At 41.8% G+C, this 20557-nt stretch overlaps 1 protein-coding gene across 3 annotated transcripts in view; it reads left to right on the top strand.

Moving 5' to 3' along the window:
* Nucleotides 1-20557, top strand: part of rnf13 (ring finger protein 13) — a 214121-nt gene that overhangs the window by 78061 nt on the left and 115503 nt on the right. For all 3 annotated transcript variants that reach the window (XM_059651210.1, XM_059651211.1, XM_059651209.1), the window contains one exon: nucleotides 1409-1534. In XM_059651210.1, coding sequence (XP_059507193.1) covers nucleotides 1409-1534 — 126 coding nt within the window. The remainder of the gene's footprint in view (nucleotides 1-1408; nucleotides 1535-20557) is intronic.

Raw genomic sequence — 20557 nt, 5'->3', positions numbered from 1 at the left:
CGTGTTTTGCCAATTTGCTTTTGAGGTTATAACTAGTAGAGTGGATATTGGAAATGTAGAGGATTTTTTTCCCCCACACCTGTCATCACAAAGGGTTACTAAACAAAATTAGAATTCTTGGGATTGGGGTGAATGTACAAACATGGATTAAAGATTGGTTAAAATAGGCTATAAATCTGTCAATGTTGACTGGAAGCACCCAGTAGATAGTGTAGGTAGCCCTGGGTAGATTCATTGCCATCATTTTCCTTATTGATGGTATTCTCAGTTCCTCCTACCAACTGGGGAAGAATGCCACACAGTCTTTATCAGAAAGTGAGCACAATCTTGATTTAAAAATAAGCTTATTTTACATGTGCGTGGCACGCTGGCTCACTGGTTAGCACTGCTGCCTCACAGCGCCAGAGATCTGGGTTCAGTTCCACCCTTGGGTGACTGTCTGTGTGGAGTTTGCACGTTCTCCCCTTGTCTGCGTGGTTTCCTCCCACAGTGTGGACGTGTTGGGCCGAAGGGCCTGTTTCCACACTGTAGGGATTCTATGATAATACTCAAGCTAGTTGTATTACGTTTGAGATAGACAACTTGATAACTTGCAGGAAGCTCAGTAAGTACACATTGCTGCTGGAGCAGTGGGGCCTGTATATGTGCATAAGTCACCAAAGAAAATGGGATAGATTGCGGTTTTAATTAAGTGTAACTTAATTAAGTTAGTTAATTTTATTAATTTTTTTAGGCTTTGTAAATAAGGGCATAGAGTACAAGGGCAGGGAAGTTATGAAAAACTTGTGTAAGACATTGTAAGACCTGAACTTGAGTATTGTGTACAGTTCCAAGTAGCCAACTGTTGTATGGCAATATGTTGGTTAATGCAGAAGAGGTTTGCAAATATGCTCCCAGGGTTGAAACATTTTCAGTTATGAGGATAAATGAGACAAAAATATCATTTCCCTTGGAAAGGAGGTGGTCAGAGGAGATTTGAAAACCTTTTGGAAATCATGAGAGATATGGACAGATTAGAGAAAGAGAAACATTGCCACTGAAAAATGGATAGAGTGCAGGAGGTGCACACTTTAAGTGCTTTGCAAAAGAGGCAAATGAGGTGAGGAAAACCTTCCTTCACTTAGCAAGTAGTTAGGGCATGGAACGAGTTGCCTTCAAGTATGATGGAGGGAATTTCAACTGAGGCATTCAAGAGGGCATTGGATGATTGTTGCCATTGACAATGTGCTGGGTTATGAGAAGGGCAGGAGATTTGCATGAAGTTACAATCCTCAGCCAAGGCAAACCAGTGGGCCAAATAGCTCCTGCACCATAACAGTTTTGTGATCTGTTTGTTAATCTATCTAGACTTGGATGTGGATCTTTGTTGATGAATATGTAACTTTTTTTTCCATTTGTTTATTTACAGGGTTTCCTTGTATATTCAAGACCAAAAAATGCTTGTGAGCCAATCATTTCTCCACCCATGATAGACAATTCTTCAATCAACTTCATTGTTCTGATTAGAAGGTTTGACTGCAATTTTGATATTAAGGTAAGTCACAAATTAAATTGGACTAGTTTAAACATTCGTAAGTATTTGTGGCAGTAGCCTTGAATGTTTCTAATTTGAATTAATTCATGATTAATACACTGGACCTTCTGTGCAGTCACTGTAACAAATAATGTGACCAGCACTATCGGCCCAAGTGTTTCAATGTTGCAAGACTATTATAAAAGTGGCTTAGCTCTTAAGCTTATTCAGCTGGTTGCTCAGGCGCTAGTTCGGTCATCCAAGCAATCTTCCATTTCTTCTGGAAACCAACGGTAGACCAGGGCTGCAGGTGTACAAATAGGTGCCTTGATAGGCAGGGTGGGGGATGAACGTACCCAGTTTTACCCTTGTCCTGATGGCCACCTTTTGTATGCGGCTGCATTGGGCTGTGTGTAGACCAGTATGCAAACAACATTGACGAGATGAGAGGATTGCTAGCTAGGTGGCATTTATTGCCCATCCCTAATTGTCCAGAGGGCAGTTCAGAATGAATCATATTGCTGTGGGTCTGGATTCACATGTAGGCCAGACCAGGTGAAGATGATAGTTTCCTTCCTGAAAGGACATTGGTGAATTAAATCAGTTTTTTTGTCAACTGTAATGGATTCATGGTCATTGTTAGATTCTTAATTCCAGATTTTAATTGGTATCAAGTTCCACCATCTGCTGTGGTGGGATTCGAACCCAGGTCCACAGGACGTTACCTCGGTCTCTGGATTATCATCAAGCAATAATACTACTAGGCTATTGCCTTCCCACACGTTCTACCTGTCCCTGGTGTTGTAAAGGCTGGGACTAGCCTCACTGCCAGGAATGCTCCAAGTAATTGGACTATTCCATATCAGCTGTCCTTTTGTAGAGAAATTTGCAGAGAAGAGCACCTTTGACCACACTTCTGTCAAGAAGTGGTCAACATATAGCATCCTCAAGACTGAGGGAAAAGGAGAGTGTGGCTACCACATGGTTCCCTGAGCAGGCTTAGTCATTTGGCAGAATATCTCATCACCAGAACTTTCCAAGCAGCGCCAAGACACGACTTGGCTAATTGTGAGTGGGCCACTGCCTGATCAGCCTGCACCACTCAATATCCTTAGTGGTTACTGGGTGGTTAAGACTGTCATCATCTCCTTCTGGAATATACCTTTGAAAAGAAAGACGAGAGGAAGATGTAGTGATTTTTTTTTTTGGGCGTCTCATTCCGAGCAGCTCCATGAAGGGGGACCCTGTGTTCTATGGTCTTTTAACTGGTAAGCACACAAACAAACATCCTCCTGGAGGATCATCAACTCTGAAAGACACTTTTTGGTCTACCCAAACGTTGTTGGCCTTCCAGAACAAGGAGTTGACCCTGAATGAGTGCTGCAGACTGGCATATTCCAAGGTCCAGGATTGTGTTGAGAGAAGCACTAAATCTTGGAGCAGCCATTGCTAAGATATAGTGAGGAAAGACCTGTTGTTTGAAGCCTTCTTGCTGAAGGTAAAGTGGTGTCCCTTCAGTTATTGGACCCTCCCAGTGCCTCAAATATTTGTATTGTATGTGTAAGAGGTCTTTTGGACTTTGACTCTATCCAAAACACTAACGTTTTTGCACCTGTGTAGAACCAAACTGCCTTTGTGTCAATATGTATATATACAAAGTTTGTTTTTAAAGTGTTTTATTTTAATTAAAAGGAATGCTGGCTGCTCAAGCCGTGTTGAATTTTTCAAAGGAATTCCTTAATTTGAATATACTACTGACTAATTAAAGTTGAGCCAGAAAACTTGCCTGCTTTACTAAAGAGTGATAAAATCTTGCATAGCATCTCTTTTCTAAAAATACAAGTTAAATATTCACAGTAGCATATGTGACAGTGTTGTGATTTGGAATAGTTGGAAGCCGTATTGGAGCTGTGACAAATAAAAATATCCTTTATTTGAGAGGGACAAGTATATTCCACTCCTCCTGAGATCATCTTTGACAAAATAGTTGAACTCCAGAGGTGAGGTGAGTATAACTGCTGGCAGCATTTGACCTAATATCAAGAAGTCATAGCAAAACTAGAGTCAAGTCAATCTGAATTGAAGGGGGCATTGAGAGAATTCTCTAGTTGGAGTGATACCAAGGATAAATGAAGATGGTTTAGGTTCGAGAGGTCATTCATCCCAGATGAAAGACAACATTGCAGGATTCTTGAGGGTAATATGCCAAGCCCAAGCATCTTCAGCTGTTTCATTAATGACCTTGCCTCCTCCAGATCAGAGGTGTTTGCAGCTTGAGGAATGTTGGCCTAAATTTGGAGGTGGGGTTTAAGCTGCAGATGTGTCACATGAGGAAGGAAAGCGGACCTGGACACTTAGTTCCAGATCGTGGCCATACCCCTTTGACAAGATGGTTCACATTTTGGACAGGAGGGTCTGACCACTCGTGAGGCTGGTGTGGGGATCTAGGGTGTTGCATTTGAGAAGCCTTAACCCTTACTATTGGCCAGAAGTTTAAAGATCCTGCAGGTTGTGCAAACATGAGTGGTGACTGCAGGAAGGATGAGCAAGCTGATGATCCACTGAGCCATGCATGTTGCAGAGTGAAGGAACAAATAGGAATGGAAGAATGATGTAGGGCAGTATAATTAGGAGCGTAGATACAGTTTTCTAAAACTGTGATCAGGAGTCCCAAAGGCTCTATTGTCTGCTGCTGGGGTTAAGGATACGTCCTAGGGGCTAGATAAGATCTTGGAAGGGAGGAATCCAGTTATCATCCGCATGGATAGAACTGGAAGGTTCTGATGAAAGAATTTGAACTGTTTTGATCTACATTTAAAAATCAGGACCTCCGAGGTGTAATTTCTGAATTACTGCCTGAGTTCCTGACAAACATCCAGAGGGTAAATAAAGGAGTCAAATGTTTAGCCCGGCAATTGATGAAATAGGTTTTGGTTCGTTGGGCATTAACATTAATACTGGGCAGAAGGATTTTGGTGTGATGGGCTTTTCTTGAAATGAACTGGGATAAATGACCTGGTAAACAGCATAACAAGGGCTTATCAATATCAGTTGAGGGACAGAAAAGGGCACTGTCCAAAATTTGAAAAACAAGAGCCAGAAGGCTGGGAAGAAGGCCAAAAAGGCAAATTTTAAGTCCCTTCCTGAATGTATGCATTCAAGTGCTAAATAAATTAATGGCAGAAAGGGATTAATATGCATCACTTTCTGGCCATTACAGAAATGTGTTTACCAAGGGATAAAATCTGGGAACTGAACAATCAAGAGTTTGACTTCAAAAGGACAGGTAGGAAGAAAAGGGTGATGGAATAGCTTTATTGGTACAGGATGGAGTCAGTACAATAGCCAGAAATTATCTTGGTTTAGAAAATGTTGAATTTGTGTGGGTGGAAGTAAAGTATTACAAGGTGAAGATGACACCATAGGGAGTGGTGTATAATCCTCCTAAACAGTTATGTACAGTGGACCTAGGCATCATGAGATAAGGGCATTTTTTTAAAAAGAAAAGCAATTTTTAAAAGTTGTGATGTTAATTTTCTGGATTAGGAATGTTAGATTGGCTAAGGTAGCCATAAGGAGAATTTAGTGTGTTTGGGACAGTATCCAAGAACAATGTGGATCCAACAAGGAATTAGGATATTCTGGGTCTTGATGTGCAATAAGGGAGCTTTAATAAATGATCTTAGTAAACAATTCCCTTCAGGAAACAGTGACATAATGTAGAATTTAGTGTTTAGTTTGCAGGACAAAATTGAGTCAAACTTTGCTAAACATAACTGTAATTACAGAGGAATGAGAGAAGTACTGTCTTGGGGAAGAGAGTTCAGCAGCAAATGGTTGAGGAGCAATGGCAGTTGTTTAAGAAAATAGCTATTGGCTAGAGCAAAGTGGTCCTAGTAAGTGAAATATTCAAGGAATGGGATAAGCCAAACATGGTTAACCAAGGAATTCGGGGTGGGGTGGGGGAGAAGAAACCAATAACTACGGATGCTATAAACTGGAGACAATTAGCAATTGCTGCAAGTTGGGCAGCATCTGTGTTGAGAAATCAAACACATAAGAGCAGGAGGAAGCCATTTGGCCCTTCAAGCCAGCTCAGCCATTCATCTCGATCCTGCTTCAATAACCTAATCCTGCTTTCTCCCCATTACCTTTGATCCCATTTGCTCCAAGTGCTATGTTTAGTCATCTCTTGAATACAATCAATGTTTTTGGCATCAACGACTGCCCATGGTAACGAATACCACAGGCTCACCACTCTTTGGATGAAGAAATGTCTCCTCATCTCTGTCCTAAATGGTTCACCCCAAATCCTCAGACTATTATCCCTCATTCTGAACAAACTGACCACCGGGAGCATCTTCCCTGCGTAAAACCTGTCTCGTCTTGTTCGAGTTCTGAAAGTTTGAGATTCCACACCAGCTCCTGACAACTCCCAACTCCACCCACCCAACCAACTCAATTCTCACCTAGTCACACTCCTACATCACTCCTGCCATCCCTAGAATCATCTGGGTAAACCTTCGCTGCACTCACTCAAGAGCATCCCCCTCAAAAGGAGACCAAAACTGTACACAGTATTCCTAGGTGTGGCCTCACCAAGGCCCTGTAAAACTGCAACAGCCTGTACTCCAAACCTCTTGCAATGCAGACCAGCATACCATGAGATCTTCTCTTGTCACCTACTACACCTGCATGCTTACCTTCAGTAGTGAACGAGGACACCCAGGTCCTGTTGTGTGCAATCCTTACACCCCCCCCCCCCCCCCAAAACACCAAACAACCTCACCCTCCCAATTTACAGCCATTTAGGTAGTTATCTGCTGCCTATCTTTCAAAGTGAATAACCTCACTTATCCAAATTATATTGCATCTGCCACTGATTTTTTTTCCCCCTCACCCTACCTGTCCATTTTGTGTTGAAGGATCTCTCCATCCTCATCACAGTTCAGCCTCCCACCCAACTTGGTATCATCTGCAAACTTGGAGATGTTAGATTGAGTTCCCTCATCCACATCAATAATATATATTGTTAAGAGCTAGGATCCCAGCGCTGATCCTGTGGCACCCCTAGTTACTGCCTGCAAATTTGAAAAGGACCTGTTAGTTCCTACTGTTTTCTCTCTGCCAACCAGTTTTCTATCCATCTGAATACACTTCCCCCAATCCCATGCGCTTTAATCTTGCACAATAATCTCTTATGGGGGACTTTGTTAAAAGCTTTCTGAAAATCAAATATACCCCATCAACCGGCTCCCCCTTGTCAACTCAAACTTGTTACATCTTCGTAGCATTCCAACATATTTGTCAAGCATGGTTTCCCCTTCATAAATCCATGCTGACTGAGTCTGCCACTGATTTCTAAATGCTCTCCTATAGAGTCCTTGATAATGGATTTGTGGATTTTCCCCACTACCACTATTAGGCTTACTGGTCTATAGTTCGTCTCTTTGAATGTTGGAGTGACATTAGCTACCCTCCAGTCTGCAGGGACTGGCCCAGAGGTTATAGAATTCTGGAAGATGACTGCCAATCCATCCACTATTTCTGGAGCCATTTCCTTAAGTACTCTGGGATGTAGGTTATCAGGCACTGGGGATTTACCTGCCTTCAATCGCATCAATTTTGCTAACACAGTTTCCTTACTAATATTGATTGCCCTCTTACTAAATCTTGCATTTCTGGTATCTGAACTGTGACCTCTTTTGTGTGAAGAAAGAACCAATGTACGGATTCGGTAGTTCAGCCATTTCATCGTCCTTTATTGTACATTCTCCTGTTTCTGTCTGTAGCAGACCTATATTTGTGTTGAACAATCTCTCTTCAAGTGCCTATAAAAACTTAGTGTCAGTCTTCATGTTCCATGTAAGCTTACTTGTGTACTGTATTTTCCTCTTCCTAATCAATTCCGTGGTCCTCCTCTGAAATCTAAACTGCTCCCTGTCCTCAGACACTACTTTTCTTGGCCAATCTGAATGCTGCTTCCTTGGATTGGATACTGTCTCTAATTTCCTTTTGCAAGCCATGGATTGGCCCTCTTGCCCATTTTGCTTTTGTGCCAGATAGGAATAAGTAGTTGTTGCAATCCCTGCCTGCCCCGCCCTGCGCTCCTTTAATGTTTGCCATTGCCTATCTACAGTCATCCTTGTAGGTAACTCTGCCCAATCTACTAAGGCTAACTCTGCCTCGCGGGTACTCTACAGTGTCCCCAGCCAACGATCCAGCTCTGAAACTCGAGCTTCCAGAAGCTGTGGTTGGAGATGTTTCCTATGCATTGACGCGAGAGACTGGAATGTTCCCTGGATGTTTTTGGGTTGTTACCTTCTGCTGGACCATTCTGAGGAAGGAGACTCGCCCTGAAACATTAACTCTGACTTTGCTCCAAAGATACGGCAAGACCTACAGAGCTTTCCCAGCAATTTCTATTCTTGCCTCTGAAATAATACATGAAATGCAGCAAAGGTTAGTGTTAACCCAGAGGATTGGAGAAATTTTGAAAACCCCAACAAAAGATGACAAAAAAATTAAACTGACAGTAAACACAAGTAGTATCAAATGGATAATAAAGTGTGAAGCTGGATGAACGCAGCAGGCCAAGCAGCATCTCAGGAGTGAATAATAGTGTGAAGCTGGATGAACACAGGCTTTTGTGCTCCTGAGATGCTGCTTGGCCTGCTGTGTTCATCCAGCTTCACACTTTATTATCTTGGATTCTCCAGCATCTGCAGTTCCCATTATCACTAGTATCAAATGGATATCAGGAGCTTGTTTACTCTCACCACTTTAATATGTTTGGAGTTGGAGGTACAGCACAGAAACAGACCCTTCAGTCCATCTTGTCCATGCTGACCAGACATGCTAAATTAATCATGTCTCATTTTGCCAGCATTTGGGCCATATCCCTCACCCCTTTCTATTCATATACCCATCCAGATGCGTTTTAAATGTTGTCATTGTATCAGCCTCCACTGCTTCCTGTGGTAGCTCATCCCATACACACCACCCTGTGTGACAATATTGCATCTTTGGTTTCCTTTTGTATCTTTCCCCATTCACCTTAAATCTGTGCCCTCTAGCTTTGGACTCTCCCCACCCTGAGGAAAATACCTTGTCTATTTACCCTACCTGTGCCCCTTGTGATTTTATAAACCTTTTATAAGGTTATCCCTCGGCCTTTGATCCTCGCAAGGAAAATAGCCCCAGCCTATTCAGCCACTCCCTGTACATCAAATCCTCCAACCCTGGCAACATTCTCGAATCTTTTCTGAACCCTTCCAAGTTTCACAACATCTCACCTATAGCAGGGTAACCAGAATTGCGCACAGTACTCCAAAAGTATACTGGCTAACATCCTGTACAACTTCAATATGACCTCCCAACTCCAACACTCCATGCACTGACCAATAAAAACAAGCATACCATAGAGGGAGCAAGAACTACAGATTTTGGAGTCAGTTAATGCAGTGTCGAGCTGGAGGAACACAACAGCTCAGGCAGCATTAGAAGAGCACAAAAGCAGATGTTTTGGTTTACACTCATCGGGACTGGGGAGGGTAAAGGGAGCTCAAATAAATGGGAGACGTGGGGCTGGGGCAAAGTAGGTGTATGGTTGTAGACAGATGCAGGTACAAGGTAGTGGAGATTGGTCAGTGGGAAAGGTTGGGTGGATAGGTGGGCAAGTAGCATGAGGTCAAGGAGGTGGGGATGAGAGGAAGGGTTGGACATGATGTGGTTGGGAAGTGGGAAGATTTTGAAACTGGTGAGTTCTGTGTAGAGGCCATTGGGCTCTAAGCGCCAAGGTGGAATGCGAGGTGTTGCTCTTCAAGTGTGTGAGGTGTTATTGCGACAGCGGAGGCAGCCCAGGACAAACATCTCACCGAGGAAGTGGGCGGGAGTGTTAAGAGAGTTCTCCACCAGAAGGAGACGACGATAAGTGTACAGGGTGTAGATGCTGCATGAATCAGTCGGCGTCTGCGTTTGGCCTCACCCATGTGGAGGGTGCCACATTGGGATTAATGGATACAGTAGACCAGTTTGGAGGATGGACAGGCGAATCCCTGTTGGATTTGGAAAGCTTGTGTGGGGCTTTGGATACAGGTGAGATGGGAGGCGTAGGGGCAGTAGCACTTCTCACGGTTGCAGGGATAGGTGCCAGGTGTGGTAGGTTGGTGGGGAGTGTGGAGCAGATGAGGAAGTTGTGGAGTGAACAGTCCCTATGAAAGGCAGATAAGAGGTCAGGAGGAAAATATCTTGAGGTTGGATTGCAGGTGGCAGAGGATGATGGCTGGATACAAAGGTTGGTGGGGTGATATGTGAGGACTGGGGAGTCTACCAATTTTTTTGGGGGGAGGTTGTTTGAGGGCAGCACTGTGGGAAATGCAAGAGATGCAGTTGAGTGCATTATGAATTAATGGCGGGGGCATGTTGCAGTCCTTGTAGGAGGCCATCTGGGAGCAGATGTGGTGGAGGCAGAGGAATTGGGAGTAAGGGATCGCATTCTTGCAGGAGAGTGGGTGAGAAAAGGTAGCTGCAGGAGTTGGTGGGTTTGGAATGGATGTTGGTGCTGAGACAGTTACCAGCGATGGAGAGAGCTGCAGGAAAGGGGAGGGAAGTATTGGAGATGGTCCAGGTGAATTTGAGGTTGGGGTGAGAGGTGTTAATAAGGTTGCACTGTTCAGGCTCCTCGGGAGCATAAGGCAGTGCCAAAATGGAAAATGTAGTGGAGGAAAGTGAGGGATGGTGCTGGTCTGACAGTGGAAGAGGGACTGTTCCATATATCCAATGAGGAGGCAGCCATAGCTGAAACCCATACAGGGCCTGTAGCCACCCGTTTCTTTTGCTGGAAATGGGAGGAGTTAAAGGAAAAGTTTTGAGGGGAAGTACAAGTTCTGTTAAGCAGGTGAGGGTGTCGGTGAAGGGGGACTGCTTGGGTCTGTGGGGGATACAGGCGTACAGGAGTTGGATGTCCATGGTGAAGATGAGGTGTTGGATGCCAAGGAATTTGAAATCCTGGAGGAGGTGGAGGTTGTGGATCGGCTCTGGAACATACGTGGGGAGTTCCTAGTATAAGGGTGAAAGAACGGAGTTGAGGTAAGCAGAGATGAGTTCACTGAGTCAGGAGCAGGTAGAGACAATAGATCGAACAGGGCTGTGTTGGGTTAATGGATTTTGGGAAGGAGATAAAAATGGGTGGTGCTGGGTTGGGGGATATTGGGAAGGAGATAGAAATGGATGGTGTGGGGTTGTGGGGTACAAACGGGCAAACGCCGTCTTCAGTATCCTGCCTACTTGCAAATCCACTTTCAAGGAGCTATGAACCTGCACAAGGTGTCTCTGTTCAGTAACTTCCCGGGGCCTTACCATTAAGTGTATAAGTCCTGCACTGAATTGCCTTTCCAAAATGTAGTGAATAGCAGCCCCTAACTGACTGAGGCTGGGGAAACCATGAAATGGAGTTGCATAAATACTTGGCATCATTCTACAAGTTAAAAGACTATTTAGAACTTCTGAAATTCTACAATCAAGGGGCCAAAGGGGAAAGGGTTGTAGGGACTGCCCCAAGGACTGCAGACTCAAGTAGAACATCACCACCACCTCCAGGGTAGTTGGAGATGAAAAATAAATGCTAGCACCATTCTCATCCCTAGATGTATTTTTCGAAGCCCACAGCTGTTTCTCTATTACGATTGTGGTTGGCGTTCGTGTTTCTTCTGCCTACCTGCCGCAGATGATAATGGCTCAGGAAAACCAGTAAGATGTAGCTGCTTCTGGTTAAGAATCTATGGTTAGCAGCCTGGAGTCAGGTCAGTCCTGGAGCAAAAAGCATCGCTTCCTTAGTGAGAAATAAAATGAGAACCACAAACGAATAATGACTTGTGAAAATGATTGTGTGCTCAGATACCAGTAAGACATTCGAATAAAAGCCCATTGTACAAGGTTTCAGGTTCATACTGCAATATGTTATGCCCACATGAGTGCTGTCTTGACACCAAACCTATAAGAACTCTGTAGCCTTGTGAATGCTCTACATCTTTTCCAACTTGTATCATCTTTCCACTAGTGGTATTGTCAATCATTAATGTAGTGTTCATCAGTAAGTATGTTGGTGTAATGTAGAATGACTAACATGAGTGCTGATATTTTTTGGAAATGTCACACTGGTAACTTTTACTTGCATATGAGGAGTTGTCCTTATTCTGAATACCAAGCAAAGCTCATCTGGCATATGTTAGATATGTAAAGCCTGTGTATATTAGTATGTGCACTAATCACTGGCATCATGTGGTGCCACATCACCACAAAGTGATAGAAAGGCAACTGCCAGGAACAAATTTGGACATGTGTAGTGAGTGACAGTGATCCCAGAATTTTTGTGTGTGGAACACTTCCCACCTTTCAGAGCAGCCCTGCTGAACAGTCTGTGAAGGGAGGCGGATTGCGGGAACTGAAATCAGTTATGGTTCTTGTGCATTATAGGTAGTGTTGCCAACTGAGCCGAAGATGATATGACAAACCATATTTGGGCCAATCAGGTTCCAAGATTTTGCATAGGTGCACCTAAAGTTATGAAATTTGAAGTGCAACAGCATTGTACGGATATACTTATTTAGTGGAGGTCGTACCTTCATGGCGGCACGGTGGCTCAGTGGTTAGCACTGCAGCCTCACGGCACCAGGGACCCGGGTTCGATTCCAGCCTTGGGCAACTGTCTATGCAGAGTTTGCACATTCTCCCCATGTCTGCGGGTTTCCTCCCACGATCTAAAGATGTGCAGGCTAGGTGGATTGGTCATGGTAAACTGCCTGTAGTGTTCAGGGGTGTGGGGGTTATGGGAGATGGGTCTAGGTGGGATATATTAAGGGGCAGTGTGGACTTGTTGGGATGAAGGGCCTGTTTCCACACGTAGGGAATCTAATCTAATCTAACCGACCTTAACTGCATCTCTGAAAATACACTCCTACAAATGCAGTATGTGCTGAATCAAGTAGTGTTGTAAATTTTATGCTCATGATGGGCTCCACTTTTGACACTAAGCCAAATAAGAGCTGTACATCTTTAATCCACATTTTTTTAAAAAAAATCTGGTTTAAAGTTAGGAATTCGAAAGTCAGACAGAAAATCACACCAATGCTGGTTAGCAAGTAAAACACATTAGACCAAGGAGTGGAGAGGGTTAGAGGGGGTTGGGTGCAGAGGTTAAACTGTGGCATTGCATAGATCTGAAGGGGCTCATTTCCATGCCAGCCAATGAGGTATCCATTGCTGCCGTCTCATACAGTATGATGTATAAATCAATCTGTTATATTTTGTCTGTGGATCACCAGAAGTACCAATAATAATGTATGTAGTGTCAAGTCATGTATAATAAATCTAACCAGCTTCAAGACCAGTGTCATAAGCTTAAAGATATATTTGGTGAGCTTGGAAATATGATGGAGCCTGAAGGAAGTCATTTGAGATCTTGGCTCTTCCAGTGTTGGTAATCTCGTGAAAGAGATGAAGATCTTGACAGCTCAGGTGGAGCTTGATTCATTCTCTCTCTTTCCACGCCAATTTTTCACTGAAAAATTTTCTAGAATTTACTACTCCCTGAAGACCAGATGATGCATTGGATACATTTGCTTGTGTAATCAATGAACACAACATACGCACAGAGCAATCTGTATTCTGCACCATGTGTGTACACAATCTTACTATTTTGTGCAGAACAATTCATTTCACTACTGAAATAAAATCTGTTGAGAAGTGATCCCAGGATGTGGTCAGATTATCTTGCTTTTTTGTTAAACTACTGAAGGCAAGTCAATTATGATTTGTGAAATTGTTTGAAAAGAAATAAAATGATAGTTATGGTTGGCTCTGATTTTTACCTTCAGTGCTATTTTAGAAAGCTCTGTATCAAAAATTTGGTGATGACTGATCAAATATCCCGGGAATCTTTTTCCGTATGAAACACCTTTTTCACTTTTGAAATTGTCTTCTAACATTTGTTTTTAGAAAGTCAATTGCTGCTTGTAACTCCAATTTCATGCACTTTATTTTGGTTGGCCCTGCTTCCTCCTTGCCCCTTTTGACATTGGTTGTCCATACTTTGATTTTTCTACTCCATAAAAAAAATCAACATGCATCTCCTTTTAATAGATCATTTTTCCCTGGAAAACCACCAACTGCTCCATTGATGCATCCTTGCCTCTTCACTAGCTATATTTTATCCACCACTCAATATACCAGTTGGGGCAAATGTGTTAGATATATTCAAAAAGGATCTGGACATGGCTGTTATGGCTAAAGGGACCAAGGGGTATGAAGAGAAAGTGGGAATGGGATACTGAAATTGATCAGCCATGATGGTGCAGGCTCAAAGGTCTGAATGGCCTACTCCACCTATTCTATGTTTTTATGACTTAGTAACAGTGAAGGATTATTCTGAAACTGTAAACTGATTTTGCATCAACTGCTTCTTGGATCTAAATCAAAAGGATGTGCACCAGTTTCTGAAGGGTTGTCTCTGATTTGAAATGTTAACTGTTTCTCTCTGTACAGATGCGAACAGATCCAAGCTTTGCTAGCGTTGTTTGTTTCAGATTTCTAACATGTGCATTTGGTAGGGATGGAGAACAGATAAAAGGATTGAATTTTAGATTGTAGTACAGCTTGGGAAACTGAGCGAAGCTCTGAGCTTTTTATCAATGACACTACGTTAGAACTGGATTTCTGTGAAGATTTCAATTGTGTTGTCATTTCAGGAGTTGGGGTTGGGACAGGGAGGGTGAATGTTATCACAGCTACCTAATATGAGAAAAATACATTGACTTTGCTCACTGTCAGCAGGTGCAGTTTTTTGAATGTTGAAGAAAAATCTCAATTGATGCTTCTAAATAATTTTAGACTCTGGCTGCATTCATTTTAAGAAATCAGCTATGCTGTGCTAGTAGTTGGGATGCAAAGTAGGTAGTAGAAGGAAATGCTTGTACTGATCCCAAGAACGTAGTCACTAGTTGCAATATGCTACCGATATTACATTTTCTCTCTGTAATACAGTAAAAATCAGATTGGCTGAGCATGTAGAACATGAACTGTTTACTCAATCCAACGAATTCTTTATAATGGCATGGATAGAAAATAGGCACATCTCAAAGAACAACTCAAATGATGCTTCAGTGAATAGATAAACAGCTTGATTTGCTGATTCGTGCAAACCAAGGATCCAAGATAAATGTATTACCATTGCTATTTGCATTAATAATAAATATACAAAGTGGCAGCGCACTTTGCTTTGGTGCCCCTGGGCTACAGAAGGAAAAATTAACCTGTTATTGCTAGTGAATGGTATTTCGGCAATGCATAACAGCACAGGGAAGGGATCAGAAAAAGACTTGCCTTTATTGACTCCCAGAATTGTAAAATATCCCAAGGTGTTTTGAAAGCATGAAGGTTACTGGAAGTTTAACACTGTTTCAAAGCAGGAAAGAAAATGGCAGCCAATTTATATGCTCCCGCAAATAGTATTGTGATCATGACCAGACAATCTCTTTCTTGATTGAGGGATGAATGTTACCCAGTACACTGGGATAACTTCTCTAGATTCCAGAATAATACCATGCTGTTTTTACATCCACCTGTGAGGGCAGTCAGAAATTTGGTTTAATGTCTCATCTGAAAGATAAGGGCTGCTGCACTGTGAAAGGTACTGAGTAATGCATTGTATTATTTGCCTTGACTTTGTGCTTAAGTCCTGAAGTGAGACTTGAACCATTTGACAGAGAGATGGGTCTTGGAACTTATACTTAAAAGGTACCATTTGGCATCCCATGAGCATGGATTTCCAAAAGATACACTTGTTAAGTGTGGTGTACCCACAGTTTGACCTGGAAATACAACTTGTAGAGTTTTTTGTTTGAAGTATACAGAGTCAGCAAAGTGTTGAACAATTTCTTTCTCAAAATTAGAAGTTAAATCTTCGTGATTTTGACCAGTATGAACTAAACCACCACTCACTTCTCGGCCTGCCTGCAGCCTTTGGTGCAGTTAATAAAACTTCTTGTGTGACGTTTCTCCTGTCTTGTCCAGCTGGATGTCCCTTGCTTGGATCAATGATTCTGGATGGGAGTTTGCTCGCTGAGCTGGAAGGTTCGTTTTCAGACGTTTCGTCACCATACTAGGTAACATCAGTGAGCCTCCGAAGCTTCATCGGAGGCTCACTGATGATGTTACCTAGTATGGTGACGAAACGTCTGAAAACGAACCTTCTAGCTCAGCGAGCAAACTCCCATCCAGAGCCTCAACCTGAGCTACAAATCTTCTCAAAACTCGTTGGATCAGTGATGTTTATTCAGTCACTGCCATGCAGCTCCTACGCTGGCTGCTTCCATGCTGTTCTAACCACTCGCTCTAGAGCTCGCCCTTCTATTTCCAAACCACGTTTTTGTTTTTTGACATCATCCAAGATGGCATATGATTCCCTCATGAATTGTGAATTTACGTTATTCTACCTCACCACTGCCTCTGCACCCCTCCCCTGTTTTTGATTTGTTTTACTGCATGCATATTGCTTTCTAATGCTGTATAAGCAACAAATTCCACCAAATTTAAATTAGGTATTGAGAGAAGTAAAGCTGCTGACTGCAGCCCTTCCCACAAACTCTATTCTCTACATGGTACACTCTTGCTAAACAATAGTTGGAAGTGAAACTAGATGTATTTGCAAACTTGGCATCCTATGTGAACCTGAACTTGGAACAACATTTTTTTATTGCCAAGGCTGCTCTTTCCATTTTTGTAACATGTAGCTCTATCCCTGCCTCAGGTTATCTACCAAAACTAAGTCTCACTGCAATATATTCCAATACTCTCCTCACTAGCCTTCCAGTTTACACCCTCTGCAAAATGGAATTCATCCCAACTGGCAATAGGTCCTCTTTAGTTGGGTTAAAATAGTATCAGAGATAATGGGAACTGCAGATGCTGGAGAATTCCAAGATAATAAAATGAGGCTGGATGAACACAGCAGGCCAAGCAGCATCTCAGGAGCACAAAAGCTGACGTTTCGGGCCTAGACCGATGAAGGGTCTAGGCCCGAAACGTCAGCTTTTGTGCTCCTGAGATGCTGCTTGGCCTGCTGTGTTCATCCAGCCTCACATTTTATTATCTTGGTCCTCTTTAGTTGTCATCACTCCTTGCTGACATGTATGAACTACTATTCTGGCATGATGTAAAATTTTAAAATTCATCTTGATTTTCAAATTGCCCTGTTTCGAATGCCCCACACCCCAAAAACCATGTCTAATCCCCTCCAACTTTAAAACTTTAGCCTCCTGTTAATCCTTGATTTTCATTGCTTAATGATAGACAGTCATGTTTTCTGCCAAGGCCCCAGTCTCTGGAATTGTCTTCCTCAACTTCTTTGCCCCTCTTTTGTCTATCATTTCCTACTAATGACTTGCAGCTCTGACCAACTTTGGTTACCTCTTGCAATGTGTCTATTTTGTCATGGCAGTTTGTTTTGGATGACTGTCACCTGTGAAATGACTTTGGATGTCTTATTAAAATAATGATGCAATGAAGGAGTTGCTTCCCCATATCCCAAGATAAGTAAATTTGCTTTGAGTTTGCAAGGAGTGAAAGCTGATATCAAGAGTGATGATTTTCCAAAGATGCTACAAATCTCAAGCAGTACTGAAGAGTTTTGATTTGAAAATGTTTGAAGATTATTGTGAACAAAGAACTGTACTGTTTCTTTTAATATGTTTGTGCATTTCTGTTGCCTAATCACTCGGTCAGCTTGGATTCCAACTCTTACAAAATTGGTTTGGTTATTATTGGTGTAGTGCTTTCATATACCTTTGTCACTTTTTTTTCTACTGACAGTCCTTTCGAGTATATTGTTTCTTGAATTTTTCTTAGGACTACTATGTCGTAGAGTTTCCAGGTATCCCACATGAACTTTGTCATGCTGTGCATCAGAACTAAATTCAATCATGCATTCACCTGCTTATATGCACAATAGTGCTAGCTAGATAATGACAAGTTGTAGCTTTTCCTAATCATGGGAATTCCTTCTTCAGTATGGACCCAAAACATTAACTCTGATTTTTCTTCGTAGATGCTGCCAGACTGCTGAGATTTTCCACCGCTTTTGGTTTTGTTCCATTTTACAACATGTGCAGTTTGTTTTTTCAGTTTTTCTTTTCCAGGTTGTGTTGCGCCATTGTCAGCCGTAGTGCCACTTGCACTGTCCTGTCTCAGAATTAGCAGAATGCAGACCGAGGATTGAATCTAAATTCACATAAGTCAACCACTCATGGGATTAACAGAGCCAGAAAGGAATGCCTGTACAACCAGCAGCTAACGAAAATGCATGATTCATTTTTTCTTAATCAGTTAGACACAGATTCTTCCTTTCTAAAAAATCTCTGTGGTGCCTTTTAATTAATGTGTTTATATACAATTACTGTATGTAAGAGTAATTTGAGGTATAATGTTGGTTAAAATTAATGATATTATACAAATGTTTTAAATGTTCCATGACTTTATTCTGTGTAGAACACTTAAAATCGACTCAACACAGCTGCATTTAACCATGGAAACACAATGTACTTGGGGTATAAACTCAGCACACACAGATGAACTTAAGTAGAATAGAATATTGAACAGTTTTTAATTTAAACGCAGTGATTACCACAAATCAATCACTTTTATGAATGCTGATTGCTATTGATACCTGAGGCTGTTTTGTGGTTCTTCTAGCTTAGAGTAACAAAAAAGGTACACTTTTTGATACGCAAATTGGCAGTATATTCAAAAAATTGGAACATTTATTATCATCCATTTTGAATAATGCTACTTGCTGCTTGATTCTGAGAGGTTTGGAAATAAATTCTGGAACCTCCCTGCAGGAGATGAGGAGCAGGGGTAAAAAATGTAGAAATCTCACTTTCCTCTTCTGCCCTGGAAAGAAGTTGCACAGTTTCTTAGCTGCAGTGTTTTAGGCCATCTTCTACTCGATAATCTGGATAAGAATCTTTGCAGAAGACAGGAAATCCATTTTTGGAGGACACATTACCCCTTGAAGTCCAAAGTATCTTTGAGCCTTTACAGACCGAGGTTAAGTGGGGAGTGGCGCTAGTGTGGCAGGTGAGTTTATTTCTTGATTTTGCTTGCAGGATGAGGGCCTCGCTGGCTAGGCCAGCATTTCTTGCTCATCCATAGTTGTTCAGAGTCGACCACATTGCTGTGGGTCTGGAGTCACATGTAGACCAGACCAGTTAAGGATGGCGGTTTCCTTCCCTGAAGGACATTAGTGAACAAGATGGGCTTTTCTTGACAATTGACAGTGGATTCATTAGATTCTAATTCCAGATATTTATTGAATTCAATATCCACGTTCTGTTGTGGTGGCATTCAAGCCCGGAATGTTAACTGGGTCATTGGATTAACAATCCATTGATAATAGCACTAGGTTGTCATCTCCCCAGGAGTGAATGATGGTTTGTGTGGAGGCAGGGGTGACAGGTAGCAATAAGGTTGGATTGGATATCAGGGAGGTGAGATACTGTTAGATGGGAGAGGGTACTTTGTACATGAACATAAAGCACCCAAGATCACTTGTAATGGTGATACCATGACTTTTTAAACACTTGTATCCCTTCTCTCATGTACAAATAATATGGTATCTAAGGGTTGAAATTCCTTTAAGTGCACCGCCTCTAATTCTGCTCCCTGCACTCTGATATCATCTTTGCCTGTACACTCATCATTGGCAATTTGGCTTAACACTGCACGTTATTTGGAAAAATCATTTAATTCTTCCATTTTAGTGTTCTGTGGAAGCGTAACTGGACAGGAAACATTAGCTTTGCTTTCTCCTCCTCAGTGCCAGACCTGCTGAGGTTTTCCAGCATTTTGTTTTTGATTTCCAGCATTGCAGCTCTTTCAGTTTGTTAGATCTTTAATTGTGACAGTAATACTCCAAACAGGATTTCATGAATTTAGGAGTGATGTCTTATTTCTAAGCCTGAAAGCTTTTTCTAAAAATTTTGGTAGAGTTGTTGATTTTTTTATAATATGCTTTTCCCCTTTCAAAAGTTTGCCAGTAGAAGTTCGTAATGATATACAGCAACCAGATTTGCAAAGAACTTCACAACAGAAGTTCTACAAATTAAGCTTATTATAGACACATATTAAAATATGGAAGAGAATGTTTAACTGAAAACTTGCCTAAATTCCCTAAACCAAGGGACAGGGGAAAGTGCCTGTAATTAAGATTTATATTGAACAAGGTTGAGATTGTAGAAAACTTAATCACCCATTGTCCGTGAAAAGTGTGGGTTGGAGATTCTTTAAAAAAAGTTCATACCTCTCAATCATTTTAATGACAACATGAATGGTTCATGAATCACAAAACATGAATGAAATCTAATTGCTCTGTTGAAGGATAACTTTTCTGGATTTCATTTGTATATAAGCAACAGCTTTTCTTTTTGTAATGCTCCTCGTGTGGAGCAATGTTCATTTCACGTAAAAGGAAGTTGAAAACAATAAAACAGTCTCTGGAAAGAATTTTTATCCAAATAATCACTTGACAGTAAAGAACTTGAATATTTCCCAAAAATAAAGGTGCTTTTTTAGCTTGCTCTCTTCAGGATGAATCTCAAAGAGAACAAGAATTTAGACTGCATGCAAAGAGAGCTCTGACCAGTTGAAGTATTGCAATGGTGAATGCATGGACCTTTTTTCTATTTCAAATTTGTGAATCTTCTCGCTTGAGATGATGCAGCATAGAAATCAGCATGAGCCAATGGTCAATGACGAGAAAAGGACAGAAATGCCACTGTTTTTTCCTTGACTGAAATAGACAATGGTGAACGTAGGTTTTTTATCTTTACCTGGACTGAGTCAGATTGATCTGCATGTGGGCCTAAAGGTTAGAGGTTATTGAATGTGGATACTTGTATCTGTGTCAAGACATGGCAATCCAGACCTTTCTTAAATTCATTCATGGGTTGAGGGCATCACTGGAAAGGCCAGCGTTTATTGCCCAGAGAG

The sequence above is a fragment of the Stegostoma tigrinum genome, chromosome 14 (assembly GCF_030684315.1).
Source record: "Stegostoma tigrinum isolate sSteTig4 chromosome 14, sSteTig4.hap1, whole genome shotgun sequence".
In the NCBI taxonomy this organism is placed as follows: Eukaryota; Metazoa; Chordata; class Chondrichthyes; order Orectolobiformes; family Stegostomatidae; genus Stegostoma; species Stegostoma tigrinum.
The sequence above is the reverse complement of the archived record's forward strand: the minus strand, read 5'-3'. Positions and strand labels throughout refer to the sequence as shown.